General features: G+C 51.9%; 1 protein-coding gene across 2 annotated transcripts; it reads left to right on the top strand.

Annotated features, from left to right (window-relative positions):
* The first annotated feature begins 26 nt into the window (after window positions 1–26).
* POLL (DNA polymerase lambda) lies at window positions 27–11,270 on the top strand. Of its 2 annotated transcripts, XM_053983779.1 has the most exons (9): window positions 27–78; window positions 979–1,122; window positions 1,379–1,676; window positions 2,293–2,458; window positions 4,984–5,307; window positions 5,819–5,992; window positions 6,912–7,040; window positions 9,015–9,183; window positions 9,492–11,270. In XM_053983779.1, exons 2-9 carry the CDS (start codon window positions 1,008–1,010, stop codon window positions 9,854–9,856), a joined length of 1,740 nt encoding a protein of 579 aa, XP_053839754.1. In that variant the 5' UTR covers window positions 27–78; window positions 979–1,007; the 3' UTR covers window positions 9,857–11,270. The 2 variants fall into 2 exon arrangements, with proteins under 2 accessions (XP_053839754.1, XP_053839755.1); XM_053983780.1 differs by lacking the exons at window positions 27–78; window positions 979–1,122 and adding an exon at window positions 1,965–2,083 and having other exon boundaries at window positions 1,590–1,676.
* The last annotated feature ends 8,768 nt before the right edge of the window (window positions 11,271–20,038 follow it).

Below are 20,038 nucleotides of genomic sequence, written 5' to 3'. Positions count from 1 at the left end.
GGCTTTTTTTTTTTTTTTTTTTTTTTTTTTTTTTTTTTTTGGTCAAAACGTCCTGAAAAGTGAAACGTTTCAGCGAAGGTGAGTTTTAGAAATGTAGCAGGATTTCTGTTCCCATGAAGCTGAACTCTTCCTCACAGAAGTGAGGGCTTGAGTCGAGCTCTCGGTTGGTCTTCAGAGGATTATGTTTAGTGCTCAGATGAGAAGGGGACTATAGCAGGAAGCCATGGCCCGATGGGACCATTTTCAGCTTTTCTGGGTTTGGTAGGATAGGTTTGTGGTGGACTGTATGTGAGAGCTGTAAGAGAAACAGTGCTGCACAGAGAGGAAACCAAGCTGGTGTTTACTCAGCGCTGCAGCCACATGGAAAGGGCTTATTTGGGCTATAAAAAACTGAGCTTCCTTGTGTCCTGGTAGTTCAAGCTCCAAAGTTTGCATTTGTAAGGCTTATCATGGTAAAGCTACAGTTGTACCCACATTGAACTTGGCTAGTTAATCTTCAGTAATTTGCTATTTCCAGATGAAGCCAAGTTGGGAGTTTTCCTCTTGTGGCTGTGTGAAACCCTTGGTGTCAATCAGTGTTTTGTCTCATAGGTGACTGGATTTCAGCCCTGGCAAGAGAAGTGTTTCCCTCTTGGGAATGTGCTTAAGAAATACCTGGAAAATAAAGTTGCTTCTTTAGGCTGAGCAGATAGGAGCTCTAAAATGTTAAAATAGTTGAATGTTTTCCATTGTAAGAACCCAGCTGTAGAGGCTTCTAAGACATTCAGGTAGGGTTAACTTAAGTGACTTTCTGACTTTGGTTTTTCTGACCTTGTGGGCTGCATTTCTTGATTCTGGTTGCCTCCCCTCAGGGTTAGCATTTTTGAAAGGCAACAACAAAGAACTTCAGAACAACAAAGACAGTGAGCAACGTGAGTGAATCTGGAGTTGTGGTTAGGTAAGATCTAAGCAAACTTGCCGTTTCTTATTTGTATGTAGCAATTGCTGCTAACCTTCCCACCGGGCCTATGGAACCACGAGGGATTGTCAAAGCCTTTCCCAAGAGGAAGAAGGTGAGGGATGACTCAGAGAAAAGCATCCCTCCAAAGATCCCGAAAGAGGAAGGAACAGAGATACCTGAGGGTAAGCCCTGTGTCCCTGTGATGCGGGATACAATACTTATACCCAGCGTGTTAATTGCAAGTGCTGTTCCCCAAAGGCTTTTTCTGGCTCTCAGTGTGTTTTCTATAGTGGTCATAGCCAGCTTGGTTTGGTGTGTCCAGCTGGAGCCCCCCAAAGACCGCCTGCCAGGGCTGGTGCCATCAAGTCCCGTGTGAGAGATGTAGCCCTGCTGGGTTGGAGCACTTTCACTGTGTCCTTGCCCCTGTGCTTTCCTCAGCAGAGTGGCTGAAACCAGTCATCGCCTACGTGTTGCAAGCCGGCATTGGCCAGACCAGGGCTGAGATCTTCCACAGGCAGATTGTCCAGAACGGGGGTGTCGTTCACAGCCAGCTCTCCTCGGAGGTGACACACGTCATTGTGGCTGAGGACATGGACTGTGAGCGCGCCTTTCGGCTCCTCAGATTAACCAAGCTGCGCCCGGGGCTGCAGCTGGTGAAGGCAGCCTGGCTTAGTGCTTGCATTAGAGACCAGAAGCTGCTGAGTACTGCTGGCTATGGTGTCTTTATCCCTCGCAGGTATGCAAATGCAGCACTGCCATTCCTCCTTGCATTTCCTCTATCCTAAACTGAACAGCACTACAATTTGACCTCTGCTCAAAATCTTGGACTGCAACTCCTTGCAGCTCCTGTGAGCATAATTTAAAGTTCTGTGTGGTAGCAAAACATATACCAGGGCCCAGAAGTACCACCAAAAGTCCTGTCACTTGCCACAGGTGCTAAAGGCACCTCTTCCTGATCCATCAGTGATAACAAGATGTCTCTTAAAAATACGGAGAATTAAATACTGTTTCTTACTTATTGCAGATGAAAGGTAGAGAGAAATTTGAAACTAGGCACAAGAGGAAATTAAGAATGGAGCAGCAGGCACAGATTAGGATCAGAATGTTTTGGCTATGTTTTTGGAGAGAGAGTCTAAGAGTGAGGTAGGTAGGAGTGGAAGTTGCAGGTCAGCAAGGTAAATGTTAACTGGGGAGTTGAGCTAAAACCAGAGTAATTAATCTGTGATCTGAGAGAGTACAATTCATGTGGGTTGTTTGGTCCATCCCAAAACATGCAGAAGGATTTCTTGGTCAAGCTTCTGGGGGTTGAGAAGTCCTCCTTCTCCTGTACTGAGACATCTGGTCCATGGCAGGTACCTGGAGGAGGAGAAATTCCAGAGAGAACAGCAACGGATCCTGGACAGAGAAAAAATCCAGCCCACAGCAGAGGAGGGAGCAGTGAAACCGAGTACTGAATCCCAGGCAGAGGATTCCTCACAGCGAGGCTTGGGCACCCTCGGGCAGCAGCAACTGACTGAGGTGAGACTTTCCTGCACAGATCAATCTCCTTGTGAGCAGATCCTGCATGCTGCTTTTCCTGGCTAAGAGCATCCCTGTAGGATACCATGTGAGATTTTCTCAGCAAAGGGAGGGTGTTTGGATTTCCAGTGAGCCAGACTCAGCCTGTGGACATGGCTACTGCTTCTCTTTGTCCTTTTTAGGTGTTAAGAATAGAAACAGCCCCCTAAATTGTTAAATCGGAACATTTCCAGCTGAAACAGTCCTGGTTCTCTGATAAGGTCAAGGCTCACTATGGTGATACTCACTTATGTCCTTTTGAGGAATATTCCCTGTCTGAGAATATCTTTTCTTCAGGAAGTTGTCTCTGATACTTCATCCCATGTTCCTGCCTGAACCATAAGGACCAGTTCTCCACTCCTTGGCAAGCACCCTGTTCAGACACATGTTTGTACAGTGGATCAGGTTGCTACCAGAAGGATCGTGGAGGTGTCCTTAAAATATCTGTGTTGGGTTACTAGTGGCTTCTGCTGTGAGTCAGCTTCTCTGGCCTCCTGTTAGCTTTCCTGCCTTTCTCTGTATTTTTGCTCAAATTTGCTGAATTCTTCTTGGGCATTCGTGTCATTCAGATCTATCTGTAGCAAAGTTACCTCAAACATCCCCTGCAGCTGCCTTGTATTGCTGGCATCTGTTTTGCAACACAGTCCAAAATTTTGTTGCCCAAAGCTTGCAATGACTCTCTACCTGGCAGCTCCCTGAGGGCACAAAAGCCACATTTGTAGACATTTCAGTAAAATCCCTTGTCCCAAGCTTAGATCTGTGTGACTTGGGGAGGAGTAGGATATGCTTTAAAGACAATACCAACCACTTGAGACCCAGCTACAACAATAAAGCTGAAACTTAGTTTAGAAGTAGCTTTTAAACACAGAGTCTTTTCTAGCTTGGGTGGATGTTTTTTTTTGCTAGGAGATGGTGGGTGTCAGTGGTTCATACTAAACAGAGACTAATCTGGGAGTTCTGCCTTTGGATGTAAGCTCCCGTGAGGAAATCCTGTTACAGTCAGACTAGCAACCACTTTTTGACTGGCATCCAGATGCAGTAGTTGTCTGCAAGGCAGCCTCTGTAAGCAGTGTCAGTTACTCTCTGTGAACCCAGAGCTGTCACCCCAGGCTGCCTGTCTCCCTCTCAAGTAGCCTGTTGCTACTAGTTGGTTTTGCACATGTGGTTGTAAAGAGTCCATCAGCTTTGCTGATGAAGTGTAGTCAGGGGTTTAAGGGCTGTTTCACCTCTGTGCCACTGCTGGCCAAGAGGATGGGAATTGCTTCCAGCTCCAGCTGCAGGGTTGTCTGTGTTGTGAATGGATAACATGCTCCTTTATATGCTTTTAAGGGGCTTACTGACTTATCTGAGCCTTCTGAGGCTTTGCTGCCCTTAGAGAGAACAGCATCTCAAGGGAGTAGCATTTCAAGACAAACTGATTAAGTCTATCAAATCTTCAATCTTACCCAGTTTTCAGAGTTATAAAACTAAACTGCAAAGCACATCCCATCTATGTGTCTCCAGACCTCCTGCCTCCTCAGCCAGCAGAACCAGAGGTTGTAAGGATGTGGCTCTTACTTAGGCTCACACTGTGCCGAAACTCATAACAGAGCATGGTGTGCCGGATGTAATTGCTGGACTGATCCCAAACAACCCTGCATCATTCAGAGTTACTTCCACAACTCAGAAGCTCTTGGATCTTCATAGACTCCCTGTTTATAAATCAGGGGAGATGGGACTCTAGTGAGCAAAGCAGTCTGCAAAGCCTCTGTGCAGCTTTCCACTTCTATCCCCTTTTCTTCATTACCTGAAGCCGAGGCTCATTGTTTCTTAAGTCTACACAGAGGCATCTTAATTCTGAGGGTATCAGCAAATGCACACATTGGTTCTTTCTTCTGTCACTGAGGAATGTGAGGTCCTTTGTGTCATTCCTTCCTCCCCCTTTTCTCTTGCAGATAGCCATGGGGAAAATTAGGGGGTTTAAATTTACTACTTTTGTTAAGATTTTGTGTCTGTAAACTGAAAACAAAGTTCAGTGCCTATCTGCTGTCATCTGCATCATGGGGTAGAAGTTGCTGAGTCCGAATGTGAGAGGTGTGCCTATGCTGCCACCAGACGAGCTAAAGGTTTCCCAATGGGAACAGGGAGTCAGCATCTCTGCTAGCCAGGGATTTTGGCATTGTCATACCTTGCTGCTGGCAGCAGTTGCTTAGTGTCTTACCTCAGTTAGGGGCTTGGCTGTAAGAGGGGACTGTGTGCTTGAATCACAGGTAGACAGCAGTATAGTCTCCTGTGCAGTGTGAGATGTGCATGTGTAGCTTGAGGTGTGAGGAACTGTGGTGTGCATATAACCAGCCACTTCTAGAGGTGGCATTTGGAGTGTGGCATGCCCAGGAGGGAGGGTGGTTAGTGCTCTGGCTTCCTAATCTCAGAAGTAGCTCGTACCAAAGGGACATATGAGGCATGCACTTATTCTCACATGGCTGCTTTTTGATCTTCCCCTAAAGAAATACTCTGATGATGAAGACAGTGAAGGAGAAGATGCTGGTGTTACCCAGGGAGACCTGGAAGCATTGATTTCTGGCCACTACCCTGTGAAATCATCAGAGGAGATTAGTGACAGCTCTTACACAGTGGCCCAGCCTCCCAGCAAGTGGGTTTGTGCCCAGTCTTCCAACACCAAGAAGGAAAATCACAACCAATGCATCACAGAGAAGCTGGAAGTGCTGGCAAAGGCTTACTCTGTCCAGGGGGACAAGTGGAGAGCTCTGGGCTACTCCAAAGCAATCAATGCACTCAAGAGCTACCATAAACCAGTCACCTCCTACCAGGTAAAGCACCTCCCCAGGGGGGTGGAGCAGGGAGAAGACCTTCGATGGAAGTTGTATAGCAAGTGCAAGTTGAGATTTATTGACCACACACATTGTTTGCAGAACCATAGAAAAATGGAATCTGAGCCTTTTAGGGCCAAATCTGGACACTCTCAAGATAAATGCCTTCCTTAGACACAATGCAGGGATCATTTTCATCTTCCTTTTCATCAACAGCAACTGGCCACTGAAATTGGTAATATGTAAAACAAAGTGGATATGAGTCTTAGGGGCTGTGGCAGTCCAGCAGTTCAGTGTGTTCGTGTTTCAGTCCCATTCTGCAGGCTTGTCCTTTTCCACTTGAACTGATCAGCCAAGGTAAGCCTGGGCTAGAGAGGAAACCATCAGGCAGGACTAGTCCTACCACTTACCCTTTACTCATCAAATGAATAACCAGGCTCTGAGTCAGTAGCAGCTCCTCAGCTTGTCTATGATCTTTGCTTTTCCAGTAGCAGTTCGGGTTTCTTTCTAGGAAGCCTGTAAAATCCCTGGGATTGGGAAGAGGATGGCAGAGAAGATCCTGGAGATCTTGGAGAGTGGGCACCTGCGCAAGCTGGATCACATCAGTGAGAGTGTGCCTGTGCTGGAGTTATTTTCCAACATCTGGGGAGCAGGGGTCAAGACAGCTCAGATGTGGTACCAGCAGGTAAGTTCAGTGCCTTACACAAGAGGCTCTCAGGTTATGGTTTGAAGACTGCTGCTGAGTGTAGGAGAATTACTTTCACAAATAGGTTTTAATTGTTAATACCTACAGGTAAGATTTAAATCTGGGTTTTTTTGGGAGGAACTATGAGGTTGGGTCCCATTGTGTCTCAGCACCCAGCTGAGACTTTAGTTGTGCTGGGGCAGGTAAAGGACAAAGATGTGGAGAAGAGGAATGGGATATATGCTGCCTCTGCTCTAGCATCACTTCTTGGAGCTCATGTCACACTAGTCATGGCAACGATGTTGCTGAGAGCCAGGCTTGAATCAGGGCATCTTGGCCATGAGAGCTCCTGATGCAATTGCTGGCTTTTGACCTGTAGCTGTCAGAGTAGCCATCCATCTTGTCTGGAAGTTACAAGAATCAGGTTGAAATAATTGTGCCAGCAGGAGCAGCCCAGCCCACTGTGTGGGTTCCTTCTTTAAAAGCAGTTTGTCTTCTGAGCATGAGCTAATGAAGCCTGGTTTCCTGTAGTGTTTGGTTTGTGACTGGATTCTTGACTGTCTTAAAAATACATTTGTGTTCATGCTGTCAGCTTTCCCTCATTGGGATGTTGTGGGTGTTGTTCCTTTACCTGCATTACTTGTTTGTTTTCCTTTAGGGTGTAGGGACACTATGCCTTAAGAGCAGTAGCCTTCTGTGAGAGGAGGTGGAGATTAGAGGTGTGCATGGATAGTGCAATTGCCTAAATCCCTTCTTTTAGGAACCAGGCCTTAAAGTGTTCTCTGCATGTGATCTCAGAAGCTGTGACTTGGCCTGAACTTGAGACAGGCTAAATACAGTCTTCCCAAATCTTGGTGGAAAGTATGTGAAGAGCAAAGTCTTGGTAGATGTCTGAATGTCAGCACATGGTCTGCACTAGGGTTTCAGGACACTGGATGACATCCGCACCAAGGCTACTCTGACCAGCCAGCAGGCTGTGGGGCTGAAGCACTACACGGATTTCCTGGAGCGCATGCCTCGGGAGGAAGCTGCGGAAATAGAGCAGACCGTGAGTAGCTTGGCTCCAGGCCCTCAGAGTGCAGTACCTGCTGGGACATGACAGGAAGGTACACGCTGTGAAAATAGCCCTCGTGTTATAGCTGAGCTCTTCAGCCTCTCCTCTGAGTGGGGTCAGTGCTTGGGGGACCCTTTTTGGGCATGGGCACACAAGGCTCCTACCTTGCCCCATAAGAAGGTTCAGTCTGAGTGCCTGGCAAGGAGGAGGATACTTCACAGGGATCAGTCCTACACACTGCTTTGAAGAAGGCTGCATGTGGCATGGTGGGATAAGCAGGTTCCTAGCTCTGCTTTCTTGCCTCTCATCATGTCTGGAATGGTTGCTTTCAACTGAGGTGTCCCTGGTGCTGCTTCTTCAAAGGAAGCTGTGAGCACCTTGTGATCTAGTTGTCAGTTAGAGAACAGAGAGTGGATATCCTTGGTGGAAGCAAAGGGGATCCAGGCTGCAAATGAGTGCTGCTTGCTGTTGGATGCTGTGGCACTCCATGACTACGGGGTGCTAAGCCAATGTATCCTAATGTGAGCAGAGAGCCTGGAGGACATGCTGTCATTGCTACCCCTGTGCTCTCCAGTCACCATGGAAGCAGCAGCCAGTGTGACCCTGTCACTCGGCCACAGGGCCTGGCCATGAAGAATACCTTCCTGCCAGGCTCCTGCTGGGGTGTCAGTCCTGTGTGCCGGATTAGCCATTTTGGTGATGAGTGGTCCCTTTCCCAAGCAGGCTGGGCTGAGGAGCTGGCTCTTGGGAGTGGGTCTATTGTTATCTTGATGGGATTACTGTGCTTCCCTCCATACACAGGCGCACACCTCTGATCCAGGCCCTGGAGAGAGAATGAGGGATTAGTCACTGTCTGTGCTGCCTGTCACAGTGAGATCTGAGGAGCTTTTAGGCTCTCGGGTGGGGCTGGGAGTTTTCTAGAAATCTTCATTTAAAGCCAGAAGGGGGGCAAAAACACCAGAGGAGGGCTTGCTCCGCATGAGAAAGGCTTGTGGCTTCTTGGAGCACCTTTGGGGCAAAGGTTAATGGGTTTATCTCTTGCTAATGAAGGATGATCCCCAAGAGTGACAAGGGGCTGTGGGCACGGACACTGCCTTGCTGAACCCCAGCCTCTGTGATGGCCCCATCACTAGGAATTGCTGAGCCCCTCATTATTTGCTGCCAGCAGGGTGATTGGCACAATCAGGCCAAGAATACTTTAGGCCTGTCAGGGACTTGGGAGCCTTTCTTAACATGTAATGAATGAAGCTGTCAGAGTTAGCACTGTCTGCACAAAACAGGAGCTGGGGTCCAGCTTGGAGAAGACTGTAATAGGGGAAGTTCTTATTATGTGTTTGAAGGCTGGCAGCAGCATTTTGGCAGCCCTTTGGTCTAAAATGCTGGGACAATTGTGCTTTTTCTGGGTCAGGAAGCCCAGCTCTCCTGGAGAGGCAGAGCTCCTTCCAGGAGTGAACTCCAAGGGGTACGCACAGATTTCCTGCTGTGTTGGATCCTGCTGGAGAGACTTCACGAGCCCATCCCTGTTTTTTGAAACAGGGCCCGTGACTATCACCTGTTGAACTGATTTGCTTTGTGGGCAGAGCTAGTGAGCCTTGTGCTTGTAGGACAGCTGAAAAACCTCTTATCTCATGCTGTCTCAGAAACTGAAGGCTCTGAAAGCTTGTGCAGTACTTTGCCCCTTCATATTCCTGCTTGTCCCAACCCAGTGCTCCCAAGAGCTGATGGTCAATCACTATATGGTGTGGCATTGTGCAGGATGTTTGCAGGACTGGGTGGAGGCCTCTCTGGCTCACTCCTTCCCTGATAGCAGGCCAGCCTTCTTCGTGGAGTAGTGTGCCATGCCTGCCAAGTGTATGCAGACTCTAGAAATGCAGGACAGACCTCAAGGCAGGCATGAGATCCTTTGCTGACATGATGGAAAGGGCATGAAGAGGCTGGCCTCTGACTCCTCATCCCTCTTTCTCGAAGGTCAGACAAGCTGCCCTGGCCCTGAAGCCTGGCCTCGTGTGTGTTGCCTGTGGCTCCTACCGTCGGGGGAAGGCCACCTGTGGAGATGTGGATGTGCTGGTCACTCACCCAGATGGGCAGTCTCACCGTGGGGTGTTCAGCAAACTGCTCAACAGCCTCCGCAGGAGCGGTAAGAGGGCGAGGAAGCTGCTCTTAGAATGGCCAAGGCAAGGAGGCAATGAAGTGGATGGCATTCATTGAAGGATAGGTGATCACTTCTCCCAAGGACGGGACATCTTGTTAGTGTTTAAAATTACTGTCCGTGGACCTGGCTCAACTGTAGCTTTAAGGAGGGAATATTGCTGCAGCTCACTGTGTTATACCTGGGGTCCCACAGCATGTTATGAGACATTTCTGCTGCTCTCTGGGCAGTGGGGAGTTCAGCATGGAGGTGTCTGTCTACCACTGAGCTCCCCTTGGCCTGTTCTCTCTTCCCAGGCTTCCTTACAGATGACCTGGTGAGTCAGGAGGACAACGGTGATCAGCAGAAGTACCTGGGCGTGTGCCGCCTGCCTGGGCCGGCGCAGCGTCACCGCCGGCTGGACATCATCGTGGTGCCGTACCGCGAGTTCGCCTGTGCCCTGCTCTACTTCACGGGCTCGGCTCACTTCAACCGCTCCATGCGCGCCCTGGCCAAGACCAAGGGCATGAGCCTGTCAGAGCACGCGCTCAGCTCGGCCGTGGTGCGAGGCCCTGGGGGTGCCAAGGTGGCATCTGGCCATACTCTGCCCACGCCCACCGAGAGAGATGTCTTCATTCAGCTGGGGCTGCCTTACCGGGAGCCCTCCGAACGGGACTGGTGATGCCTGGTTGTCACCCTGGGCTTGCTCTTGTGCTGCTGTTTTGAAGGATTTGATTTCCCCAGTGGTGGCAAGGCTCTGTGGTGCCTGCAGGCTGAGGAACATATCCCAGCAAACTGGGGCTTCTTGCAAGCTTGAGGCCTGGCTGCTGGTCAGAGCTCTGTGGCTTCCTCAGCAGAGGCTGTGGGCTGGAACCACACTGGAAATGCTCTCTTGGTGTGGCTACAAAAGGGCTCACTGCCCATCAGCTACCCTGATCCTGCTCTCCCCAACTTTGGAAGATTGGGTTGCAGAACCTTGTGATCCAGCCCCTGACAGTGCTTAAGAACAAAGGAAGTAGGATGCATCTTTCTCTGTATCTAAGCACTGACACTCTGAAATTTCTGTTCTGAGCTGTGAATGAAGGTAGCAGAGGTCTAGTTTAGTTCTGTGACAGGCCTTCCTCCGCACTACTGCTGGCAGCTGCTACTGCAGGAGTCTCACGGGTTAAGTGTGCTGGTGCTGTGTCCTTCTCTCTGAGCTGATGTGCCCTTTGATGGGTTCCATTGCACAGGGCCAGGCTGCTGTTACTGCCACTAGCTTTCCCTGGTGCCAGCTAAGCCTTGAAAGAGACATAGGGACCTGAGGTGCTGTACCTACTTGCTCCTTGCTTTGTGTTCTTAGAATCCTCCAGATTTACTCAGAGCCCTGGTCTGGCCCAAGACCTCCTTTCTTGGTGCAGGAGATGAGCAGAGCTCACAGCTTGTGGAGCTGGGCTCAGGAGGGATTTGAATGTAATGTCACTGAATGTAACCCAGCAGCACTGCGTTTCTGTCTGTCGGAGGAATGGAGACAGAGAGAAACACAAGGAGATAGTTAAGTTCTAATTGGGGCAAAGCAAAACCTTTTCCCCTTTTTTGTGTGGAAGCCATGGAGTCATCTGGTCTTTGATCAGGGAAAGTGTGTTTGTGTATACATGTGCGTGTGGCTGGTCCCACGAGTTCCATGGGAGTGCATTTTATTTCTCAGGAAACATCGACTACTTTATATTGTGGAGATGAATTTCCCAGAGACATTGAGTGCTCTGTCTGTTACAGGTATTGCAGTGGTAGCTGTACCTGGCAGAGGTGCTATGGTGGGCATTTCTGTGCCAGAACCCCGGGGCTCTTGCTCCCTTGTGGGGGATCTGGCCCCATCACAGTCAGTGACAAAGCTGCATGTTTGCTGCTAGGGCAGGCACAAACCAGGTGGGTTTGCACAGTTCCTGTGGCTTCTGGGCACCAGCAGGGCTGGGGCTTTGCTGGGGTGGCCCACACCCCAGCAGTGGCATTTGTCAACCCAGCCTTTCTGCTGGACGCCCGAGGGAAATGAATGTCTTTTGGCATGTCTTGGTGCTTTGAAATTTGAAGTGTAATAAATAAATTCCTTCTCTCTTTTCCCTTGGTATCTCTGTATTTTTACTCTTTGCACTGTGACTGTTGGGACTTTCTCATGTGGCTTACCAGGAGCTCCTCCTGTGGTGGTCCATTTCTCTGGTTTCAGTGGAGGTGGAGAACACACAGTGGAGATACCATACTGTTGGACCAGCACTTCTGGCTCTCAGGGCAGGGAGCTGCTGGCCACCATCCTCCCATACCATCCTCTGTCCTGGCATCCAGCTGACCATGTGGCTGAGCTGGGATTGGCTGTTCCTTGACTCAGAATTCTTGAGCTCTGGGCCTTGGTTTGAGCTCTTTCTTCAGGTGTGGAGTCAGGAAAAGATTGCTGTCAGGTTTTCCATATGCATCAAACAGTAGGGCATGTGAGAGTTGGTTGCTGCTCTGTCTCCTGTTCTCTGCCTGGAACACACTCAGAGTCCTGAGCATGGAAATGCTTTGGTTATCCAAGGGGAATCTGAACATCCTAGAAGCCAGGCGTGCACATGGAGATGAGCAGCAGGAATGACTGGCTCGAAAAGGAGATGGAGAAGCTGGAGAAGGACAAGGGCTGCTGAGGCAGAAGCAGCCAGAACTGAGTTGAGTTACCCAGGAGCAGAAGGGAGGCAGCCTCAAACCAGGGGCTTGTCAGGTCCAGGGAGAACACTTTGACCTCAGGAGGGCTGTGCGGCCCAGGGACCACCCCTCAGGGAAAGGGGTCCCCATCCTTACAGTCAGACAGCTTTGGCTGGGCAGCACCACATCTGGCCTTGTCCAGGGCTGGGGATAGTCCTGTCCCACAGGGAGGTTAGGTGGGGAGGCTGCCTTATGTCTGACAGGCCACAGGCCTTTTTCTGCCTGGGCTGAGGCAGAGAGCACAATGCAGGGCTGCTCAGCTTTGTGCCTTGATGAGACAGGTTTGCCTCCAGCTCTGGATGCCAGGGCAAGCTCTTCCTGGAGGGCTGTGGCTGCTGCTTGGTGGGGCCATGAGCTGAAGACATCAGTAGAGGTATGGGAAATAGGCACTGCTGGCCCCCAACTCCTTTGTCACTCCTCCTCCAGGGCTGCAGTTCACACCCAGGTAGCAAAGGGGTGCTGTAGCAGCGCCTGACCCTGCTGTTTGTCCTGCTTTTATTTAGGGAGAGGCTGGACATGGGGCTGTGTGGGGCCAGGGCTCCACAGGAGCAAGACTTCGTGCCCAACCCCCTGGGAAATGCCAGGGAGGGTGGCCCTAGTACATGTGTCATGTAGAGGCCAGTGGGGCAGAAATCCCACCAATCCCCTGCTCTGTGAGGGAATAAGCCTGATGTCTGTCAGTCCTCTCCCACCCCACAAATCCCTGCCCAGGAGCTTTGGAGGGGGCAGAGGGCCCTCATGTGGCTAACTGTAGCCAGGTGGGCCACGGATGGATAAGGACCATTTCTCTTGGGTGTATCTCTGGGGGTTGAAAGGGGCAGGAGGTAAAGGAGCACAAGGAACTTGTCCAGAGCAGCTGGAGGGTGACATTTCTGGATGTTGCTTCTCCCTCATCCTGGTTCAAGGGGAGAAACATGAGAGGCTGGGCTGTGCCACTGTGAGTCAGCCCTGCCCTGGGCAGAGGGGACAGAGCTGCCCCATACATGCTCCTCTCTATACCTCTAATCCCTGCCCTTGCAGCAGGGCCTCACCACCCCCTTATCACAGCCCACCTCCTGCCTCTTCTAAATCACAGCATGCCCCTCTTGGGAAGAAGGTACAAGGGATGGGAGCCCTGGACTGTCTGGGAAGAGGTGGGTGCTGAGTCACCAGGATCAGTGCAGGCAGGGAGAGCAAACATGGTTTTAGGCATCTCTAACGAGGTCTTGCCTAGTTTCTGCTTCCCAGGAAGGGGCTTCAGCTATTCCCCCCTCCCCAGCACACCCCCTTCCGCTCTCCCTGGCTGTGAGTCTGATCATCCTGAAAATTAAAAATAAAACAAAATGCAGCAGCACTTAGAGAATGAGTGGAAAGTCATGGAGCTGGGACAGGCCCTCAGGTTTGCCGCAGAGCCCCTTGCTCTCATCCTGCAATCCCTATACCCTGAAGGTGAGTCTAGATTGGGGTCTCAGGCAATTCCTGTCCCCCCAACAAGCATCTCCCTGCCTCCCTCATTGAAAAGGAAGAAAAGCTCTGGAAAAGAAAAAGCTCTGGGCATTAGGCAGCCCTTCCCACCCTGCTCCCTACCCTGTGAGAAGGACACCCATTCTTAGCTGTCCTGCTCATCCTGGTGCAGGGATGGGAGGGGGCTGGGGGAAAGGGGTGCAGGGAGGGTGGTTTGGCCTCCAACTCTGGCACTTTGTGTTCATGAGTAAATATTTGCTAATGGCAGCATGGCTGGGTGAATGTAGGGGAGCTGCTGCTCCCCCCGTCGGAGCAGGCAGGGAAATGAATATGAATTTATCATGATTAGGTGAACTCAGCAGGGAGAGCGGGAGAGAGAGGGCTAGGCAGGGAGGGGGCGGGCGAAGATGGATCTGTGCAATAAAATTAAATAAGGACACCAAATAGAGTCACTTCTCACACACTCGCCCGCCCTCCCGTGTGCAGGGCCTCTCCTGCCCCCCGTGCTTCTCTGGCTTTGCTGATTTCTCTCTTTCCTCGAATTTATGAGGCCAATTATGAAGATGAGGTTGGAAGTTCTCAGAAGTTCACTAAATGCAAAGTGTGGTCCCTGCTGTTCCCATCAAATTAATTAACCAAGCGCTATTGATGGCCGGGGTGACGTTGGCGTGGTACGGATCAGGAGGGAAGGGCTGCTGAGGTGTAGCTGAGGAAGCCTGGTTGGAGAAGGCCTGGAGGGCAGAGCACCCTGCGGGGCATCCTCAGGGCCAGTGGGTGCAGAGTGAGCCCTGCCTGGGCAGCCAGTGGGCAACAGGAGCAAGGAACGCAGCAGGGCATGCATCAGGTCCCAGTGTGATGGTTTGTATTGCAGTCCCTGTTCCCAGCAGTTTCCTCTGTCTGGAGTAAGATTCAGCTGGGTGATGGCAGAGCTGCCCTGATGGGAACATGGCATGGATACATGGCAGGATGCTGAGCCATGTTCTGTAGAGGATACCATGGTAGTGTCCTGTGGTCTGCCTGAGCCTGTGTCTGCAGGAGCAAAGCCAGGAATCAGTGCTCTCTCAGAGTCATCCCCCCATTTCGTGAAGGGATTGCGACCCCAGTCCCATGCGAGTGGTCTGCACAGGGGCTTCATGCTTGGTAGACAAATGACTTTCCCTATGGCTCAGCAGTGATAGTGCAGCTGGGACAGGCCTACTGCCACCTTCCCTTGCTCCCTGAGTCCCAGCAGCCCTCCCTGCCTCAGTTTCCCTGCCTTGGCTATAGGAAACAGCCTGTCTTGTAGGATCTCATGAGCAGAATGTCCTGATTCTACACAGCCCCTTGGCCATCCCTAACCTCTGTGTGAAGCCACCCAAGACTGTGCAGGGCTCAGGGTGCCAGTGAGTGCCTTTGCCATGGGGCCAGCAGCCATGTGCCTAGGTCACACGTGCTCTCGTGCCTGGCTGTGTCAGTGTCATGTCACCCCCTTCCAGGGAATGTGTTTTGGGGGGCTGTCTCCAACATGACACCCGTGCCTGCCCTCTCCCATGGTTCACTCACTGCAGGGAAGGTGCTGCAGGGCTGCTGCAGCATGGGGGTTGTGAGTCCCCAGTCTGCTCAGGTTCAGGTCAGATGCTGGGCACAGGGCTCCTCCTTTGCCTACCTGGGGGAAGTTCACTCAGAGGAGTTTGTAGTTGCTCAGGCTGAATCTCAGCACTGGCTGTGCTACAGCAAAATGCTTGCGGTTGTAAAAGGATTCCCCTGTGCTGAGGCCCTGGCTGAAACTCAGGATGTCTCTGCAGGCCACATGGGCACTCTGGGCTTCAGTTTCCCTCCTTGCATTTCCTGAGGTTGTTTTTCCTTTGGGCAGGGTCTATTTTTCTCTGGGTGCAAGTAGCATCCCAGTTCTTGAGCATCCTTGGTAGCATTCAGTGGCTGTGAGTTGTGGCCAAGTAAAGGGTCAGTCCTCACCCCCTAACCAGCCCTTTTTCACACCAAATACGTGTACCATAAGGCTCTGTGCTTGCACCATGCTGGCATAGGGACTTTCCTCCGTAGTGCCGTGGACTGCTGACTTCAATCCTTTTGCAGTTGCTGGCCAAGCAAATGAGCTTGTTCAAGGGGTGAAAGAAGCAGTCCATGTCCTTAGACCAGGGATCTCACAGAGGCAGAAGAGCGCAGAAGGCCAGATCCAAGCATCCCTGCCTGAGTCCAGCTCCTGGCATGGCTCTGGCTGCATGTCTCCACCATTCCAGCTCCTGCTTCTCTTCGCTGGCTTCACTCCTGTGCCGGTGATCAATGGGCTCTGGTTGGGCTGGAAAACAGCACAAACACAGGCATTTACAAACCCGCTGTCTCTCCAACAGGGCCATAACTCAGGTTCCCCGTCACCCTGGGGAATGGGAGGCAGCAGCTCCTGCTTTGGTGGCAGCAGCAGCACCGACACTTTTCCTCTCGTGGTAAATGTCTTACTTGGGGGTAATTTACCAGCTTATGTCAAGTTTTAAAAAGAAACAGACTGGCTGCTGAGCAGCTCCTGACACTTGCAGTGTGCATGGCATGAACACATGTCTACCCAGAGAAAAGAAATCACCTAAGCTGAAAGGACCTGTTTGCAAATGCCTGCACTTTGGAGCTGCAGTCTCGGCGTGGGGTCCCTGGTGTCTAGCACTGAGGCCACAGTCATCCCTCCATGGGATCTCCAGGGTCTGCAGCCACCTACTGGTTCTGACAAGGCTGCCCACCCGCACCGGGGGCTGCTTGGGGCTGTGTCCACGTCTCCCGCAGCGTGCTGGGAGCATCCTCTGCCCACACCCCTTCTCCAGGTGAGCGGATCGGGGGCTTGTGGGAGATGCTGGTGCCGGTGCCCTGGAGTCCGTGGCTGAAGACCTTGCTGGGGACCTAGGGCGGCTGAGATGCTGCTCCGGCCGGCTCGATCAGCCGCCGTCCTCGCCGGCAGCAGAGGGAGCTGGAGGACCGGGGATGGCAGCACGGGCAGGCAGAAGGAGGCTGGACCGGGCTGGACTGGGCTGGGCTCTATTGGGTTGGGCTGGGCAGCTCAGGGAGCCCCATGGCGGGAGAGAAACTCCTCTTCACCCAGATCCTCCCCTAGCAGGGCAGCGGGAGGTGCCGCAGCCTGCAGACTGTCCCCTCAGCACCGTGGTGTCACCTCTCAGACACATGGCCCCTGTGGGTGCTCAGCTCTGTGGTGGACACCTCCTGAGCTGGCCCTCAATCCCCTATCTGGGCTTTTAGAGTCTCAGCCCTGCTGTTTCATTCTGGGGAGCCATGTAGCCTCTCTCTGTGGCACAGCCCCTTGTCCCCTCCCTGTGACACAGTGCTTCTCATCACCCTGAGGACCTGCTGGTGGGACAGCAAGGTCCCCAGGGAGCCTGGCTGGATGTGATGGAGGTAAGGCTTCCATCCCAGGGCCAAGGTAGTAAGATCCTACAGCATGTGGTGGGCACTTGTCACTGCTGTCCCCAAGTCTCCTTGCCCATAGGGAGCTGATTTATGTCTGGGCCAGCCTGCACTGACCTCCTGCTTGGGCTCAGGCATTATAATTAATGGCAGGTCAGTGGAGCTACAGCTAAAGTGAAGTGGCTGGTGTGGGTCAGGGAGGGGGGATGCAGAACAGGGGCCACTGAGGATCCCATTCCAATAGCGCAGCTGCCCAGAGCAGTGAACAGCAGGGGTGAAGCAGGTGTAGCTCCCAGAATACCCCCTCCACCCTATCCCCCTGCTCCTGAGCTCTCTTTCTGACCATACTTTCCTTCTGTTTTAACCACAGGATGTTCTGGGTCAGTGGTATCAAGCCTGGAGAAGTGGCTCCTTGTTGGGGGGAAACTGAAGCACACATGGACTGATGGTTTCATGAACATCAACTGTAGAGCCAGGGAGGCCACCAGGTATCTGAGCCCAGCTCCTGCCCAGGACTCAGGGTGAGGAACCAGGAGGACCTGATACAGGTACAGCAGAGGGCAGTGCCACAGTTGGTGGCCTGAAATGTCCCCTTTGGTCTGTTGCTCTCACCTTCTGCTTGATCCATGAGCCTTAGGGTGCAGAAATCTCCTGTAAGGGATACACCCCTCCCATTCCCTCGTGACAGGTTTACCTCCAGGTCCCAGAACCCCGGTGTGAATGGGCCCTGTGTCACTCAGCCCCACCTCAGCATACTCCCTGTGTGTTTTGGCAGTAAGCCCTGTTTGTTTTCCCAGCTGGAGTAGATGACCAGCCCAGCATCCAGCCAGGCTATGGGAGCTGAGCTTTGGGGACAGCTATATCAGCTGCCGCCCCAGTCCCTGCCTGCACCAACTGCTGAGGTGAGACCTGAACATGGCTGTAAACCTGGATATTCATGTACCCACTAGGCAGCTGTTCCACATCCTAGGATGATGCCAGCCCAACGTGCCAGCCTAGGTGGTCTAAGCTGGTTGAGGGGAGCCCTTGGGGGTGCAATAAAAGACACCCAATCCACTCCTGGCCATACACTGAGCTCCCCTCTGTCCAGCAGTAAGGGACAACATTTTTGCCGACACCCTGCCTTTGCTGTCTGCTTGGGAAGGGGGAGAACAGCAAAACATATCTGAGTAAGGCATTTAGGACTTTCCCAGGGATAAGCTGTATCTGCCTGCCTGTGCTGGGACGGGCTCATTTTTGGTGTACAGTACAGCCAAGGGCTGGGCTGTGCAGGCTGCCAACCCCCTGGCTGGGCAGGCAAGGCTCTGTGAGCTTCTCCTGGCACTGCCTGGCCATCCTGCAGTCCTGTCATGCTCCTGCTGCTGGTCACAAACTGAAGGGTGTGCTGGTGTCCAGATTGACACTTGTGCTTTTGAACTGGTAGCACACATTTCTGCTCCCATTTCTCAGCCAAGGAGTATTACTGACTTTGCAAGGCTGCAGTGAGAGCTCCCATCCTTCTAAGCAGCCCCTCCCCAAAAAGTTTGTCAAGTCCTCCACACGACCCTATTGTAGGTTGTTTTTGCAATGTTACAGGGATGATTTATCATTTTTAGGGTCCTTCTTAGGGCTAAGCTGGGTTCAGACAGCAGCAGCTTGAGGCCGATGCTTAAGCATCACCCTTGAGCACTGGCCTCTGACAGGTCCAGGTGCAGCATCCAAAACAAAGCTCATCCCAGCTGGGGAAGCAAGTCCCTTGGTTAAACCTGCTGCAAAAACAGAAACTTGGTGCATTCCCAGCTGGCTCTCAGCAAAGGTGATTTGTTTAAATAATTTCCATGGCCTCTGCACTTACTTTTGCTGCTGGATCCAGGAGAGCAGGTTTAATCTAGGCTGCTAGGCAGCACCAGAGGCTGAGTTTCATCCAGAAGAAGCTATTGGAAGACTTTGTTCAGCTCTCACTCTGAATAGGTCTAAAATTGGATCTGAGATACAAAAGTTGATGAGCAACAGCTACTTTGAGTCTGGCTTCAGATTAGCAGCTTTTACAACAGAGCTGGGATGCTCCCACTGACAATGGTTGCCATTTGGGACCAGTTTTGCTCCAGCAATATTTCAAGTTTGTCAAAGTCCCTTTGAAGGCCTGGGCAGATGAAAGGAGCATGAGGAGCTGTAATAAGTGTAAGCCTTAAAAAACTTCCTGAAATGACCAATAAATCCCCTAGGACATGGCAGGAATCATTCAGAGATCTTTCCTGAAGAAACCTAGCTCTCCATTGAAAAGGAAAAGTACTTTCAAAAGCATGTTCAGAGCAGTGCAATGTGGTTCCCAGGCAGGGAGTAGCTTCTGTCCCAGCCTCGTTCTCCATCACCCAAGGATAGTGACATTCCCTGAGAGGTTCCTGTGCCACTTGCTCCCCATACCTTGCTGTGTCCTGCCTGGAATTATTAAGATGTATGGCACAAAGCCAAATAAATGGAGAACCTGAGCCTACAGACTGCCTGGCATGAGGTAAATACGTGCTGGATCTGGCCAGGACCTGCAGCAGGAGATGCTGCTCTGTGCTGTCCTGTGGGGTGTAGAGTGTGTGTGAGGCTGCATCCCCTTGGCACTACCCTCATCAGGTCTGGTGAGGGCTGGAGGTTGCCCAGACCTTCCCTGCATGTAGAAAAGATGGGAAAACTCATTTGGTGTGACCCCTCAGCACATCTGCAAGGTGCAATCAGGGATAGGTCCAGCCACACAGAAGGGCCCTGGTGGCAGTGCCACTGCTTCTCTCTCAGGAGCTGGACTGGTGGTGCTGTTGGGTGTCTCTAAGCCCACTGAGACACCCCACAAATCTGACTTACATCTGTGAGTGCTCTTCAGATCTCCAGGGAGAGGACAGGGAATCAGTTGTCACTTCCACATCTCTTTCTCCCAGTGAAAGCACCCAAGGAGGCTGGGAATGTGGGGTGGGCAGAGGTGGAGAGGGGGACCAGACCTACCTCCTTGCTGGGGAGCTGGGACGGGGTGAGGGGTGTGCAGGCAGCTAGGTGACAGTGGGGAGGTGTGGGGACAGTGGGGAAAGTGCCTGCCTGCACAGTCCGGGCCCCCCATCCAGGTTGTGGGGTGTTTATCCCCACTCTGCACCCCTGCCAGGGGCTGACTCCTCCTTTCCCCCAGCAGGTGCTCCCACCTCACGGGCAGCTGTGGTCGTGTCCTTGTCACCAAGGACACTGCCATCGGAGTGCTCAGTGAGTGTGGACACACAGAACTCCTGGAAGGACTGACCTCCCTCACACAGCTTCTTTCTCCCGCTCCTGTTCACAAGCAAGTCGCTGCTTCCCA

The sequence above is a fragment of the Vidua macroura genome, chromosome 8 (assembly GCF_024509145.1).
Source record: "Vidua macroura isolate BioBank_ID:100142 chromosome 8, ASM2450914v1, whole genome shotgun sequence".
Classification (NCBI taxonomy): domain Eukaryota; kingdom Metazoa; phylum Chordata; class Aves; order Passeriformes; family Viduidae; genus Vidua; species Vidua macroura.
Note: the sequence above shows the minus strand (reverse complement) of the source record. Positions and strands in the feature narration are given on the sequence as shown.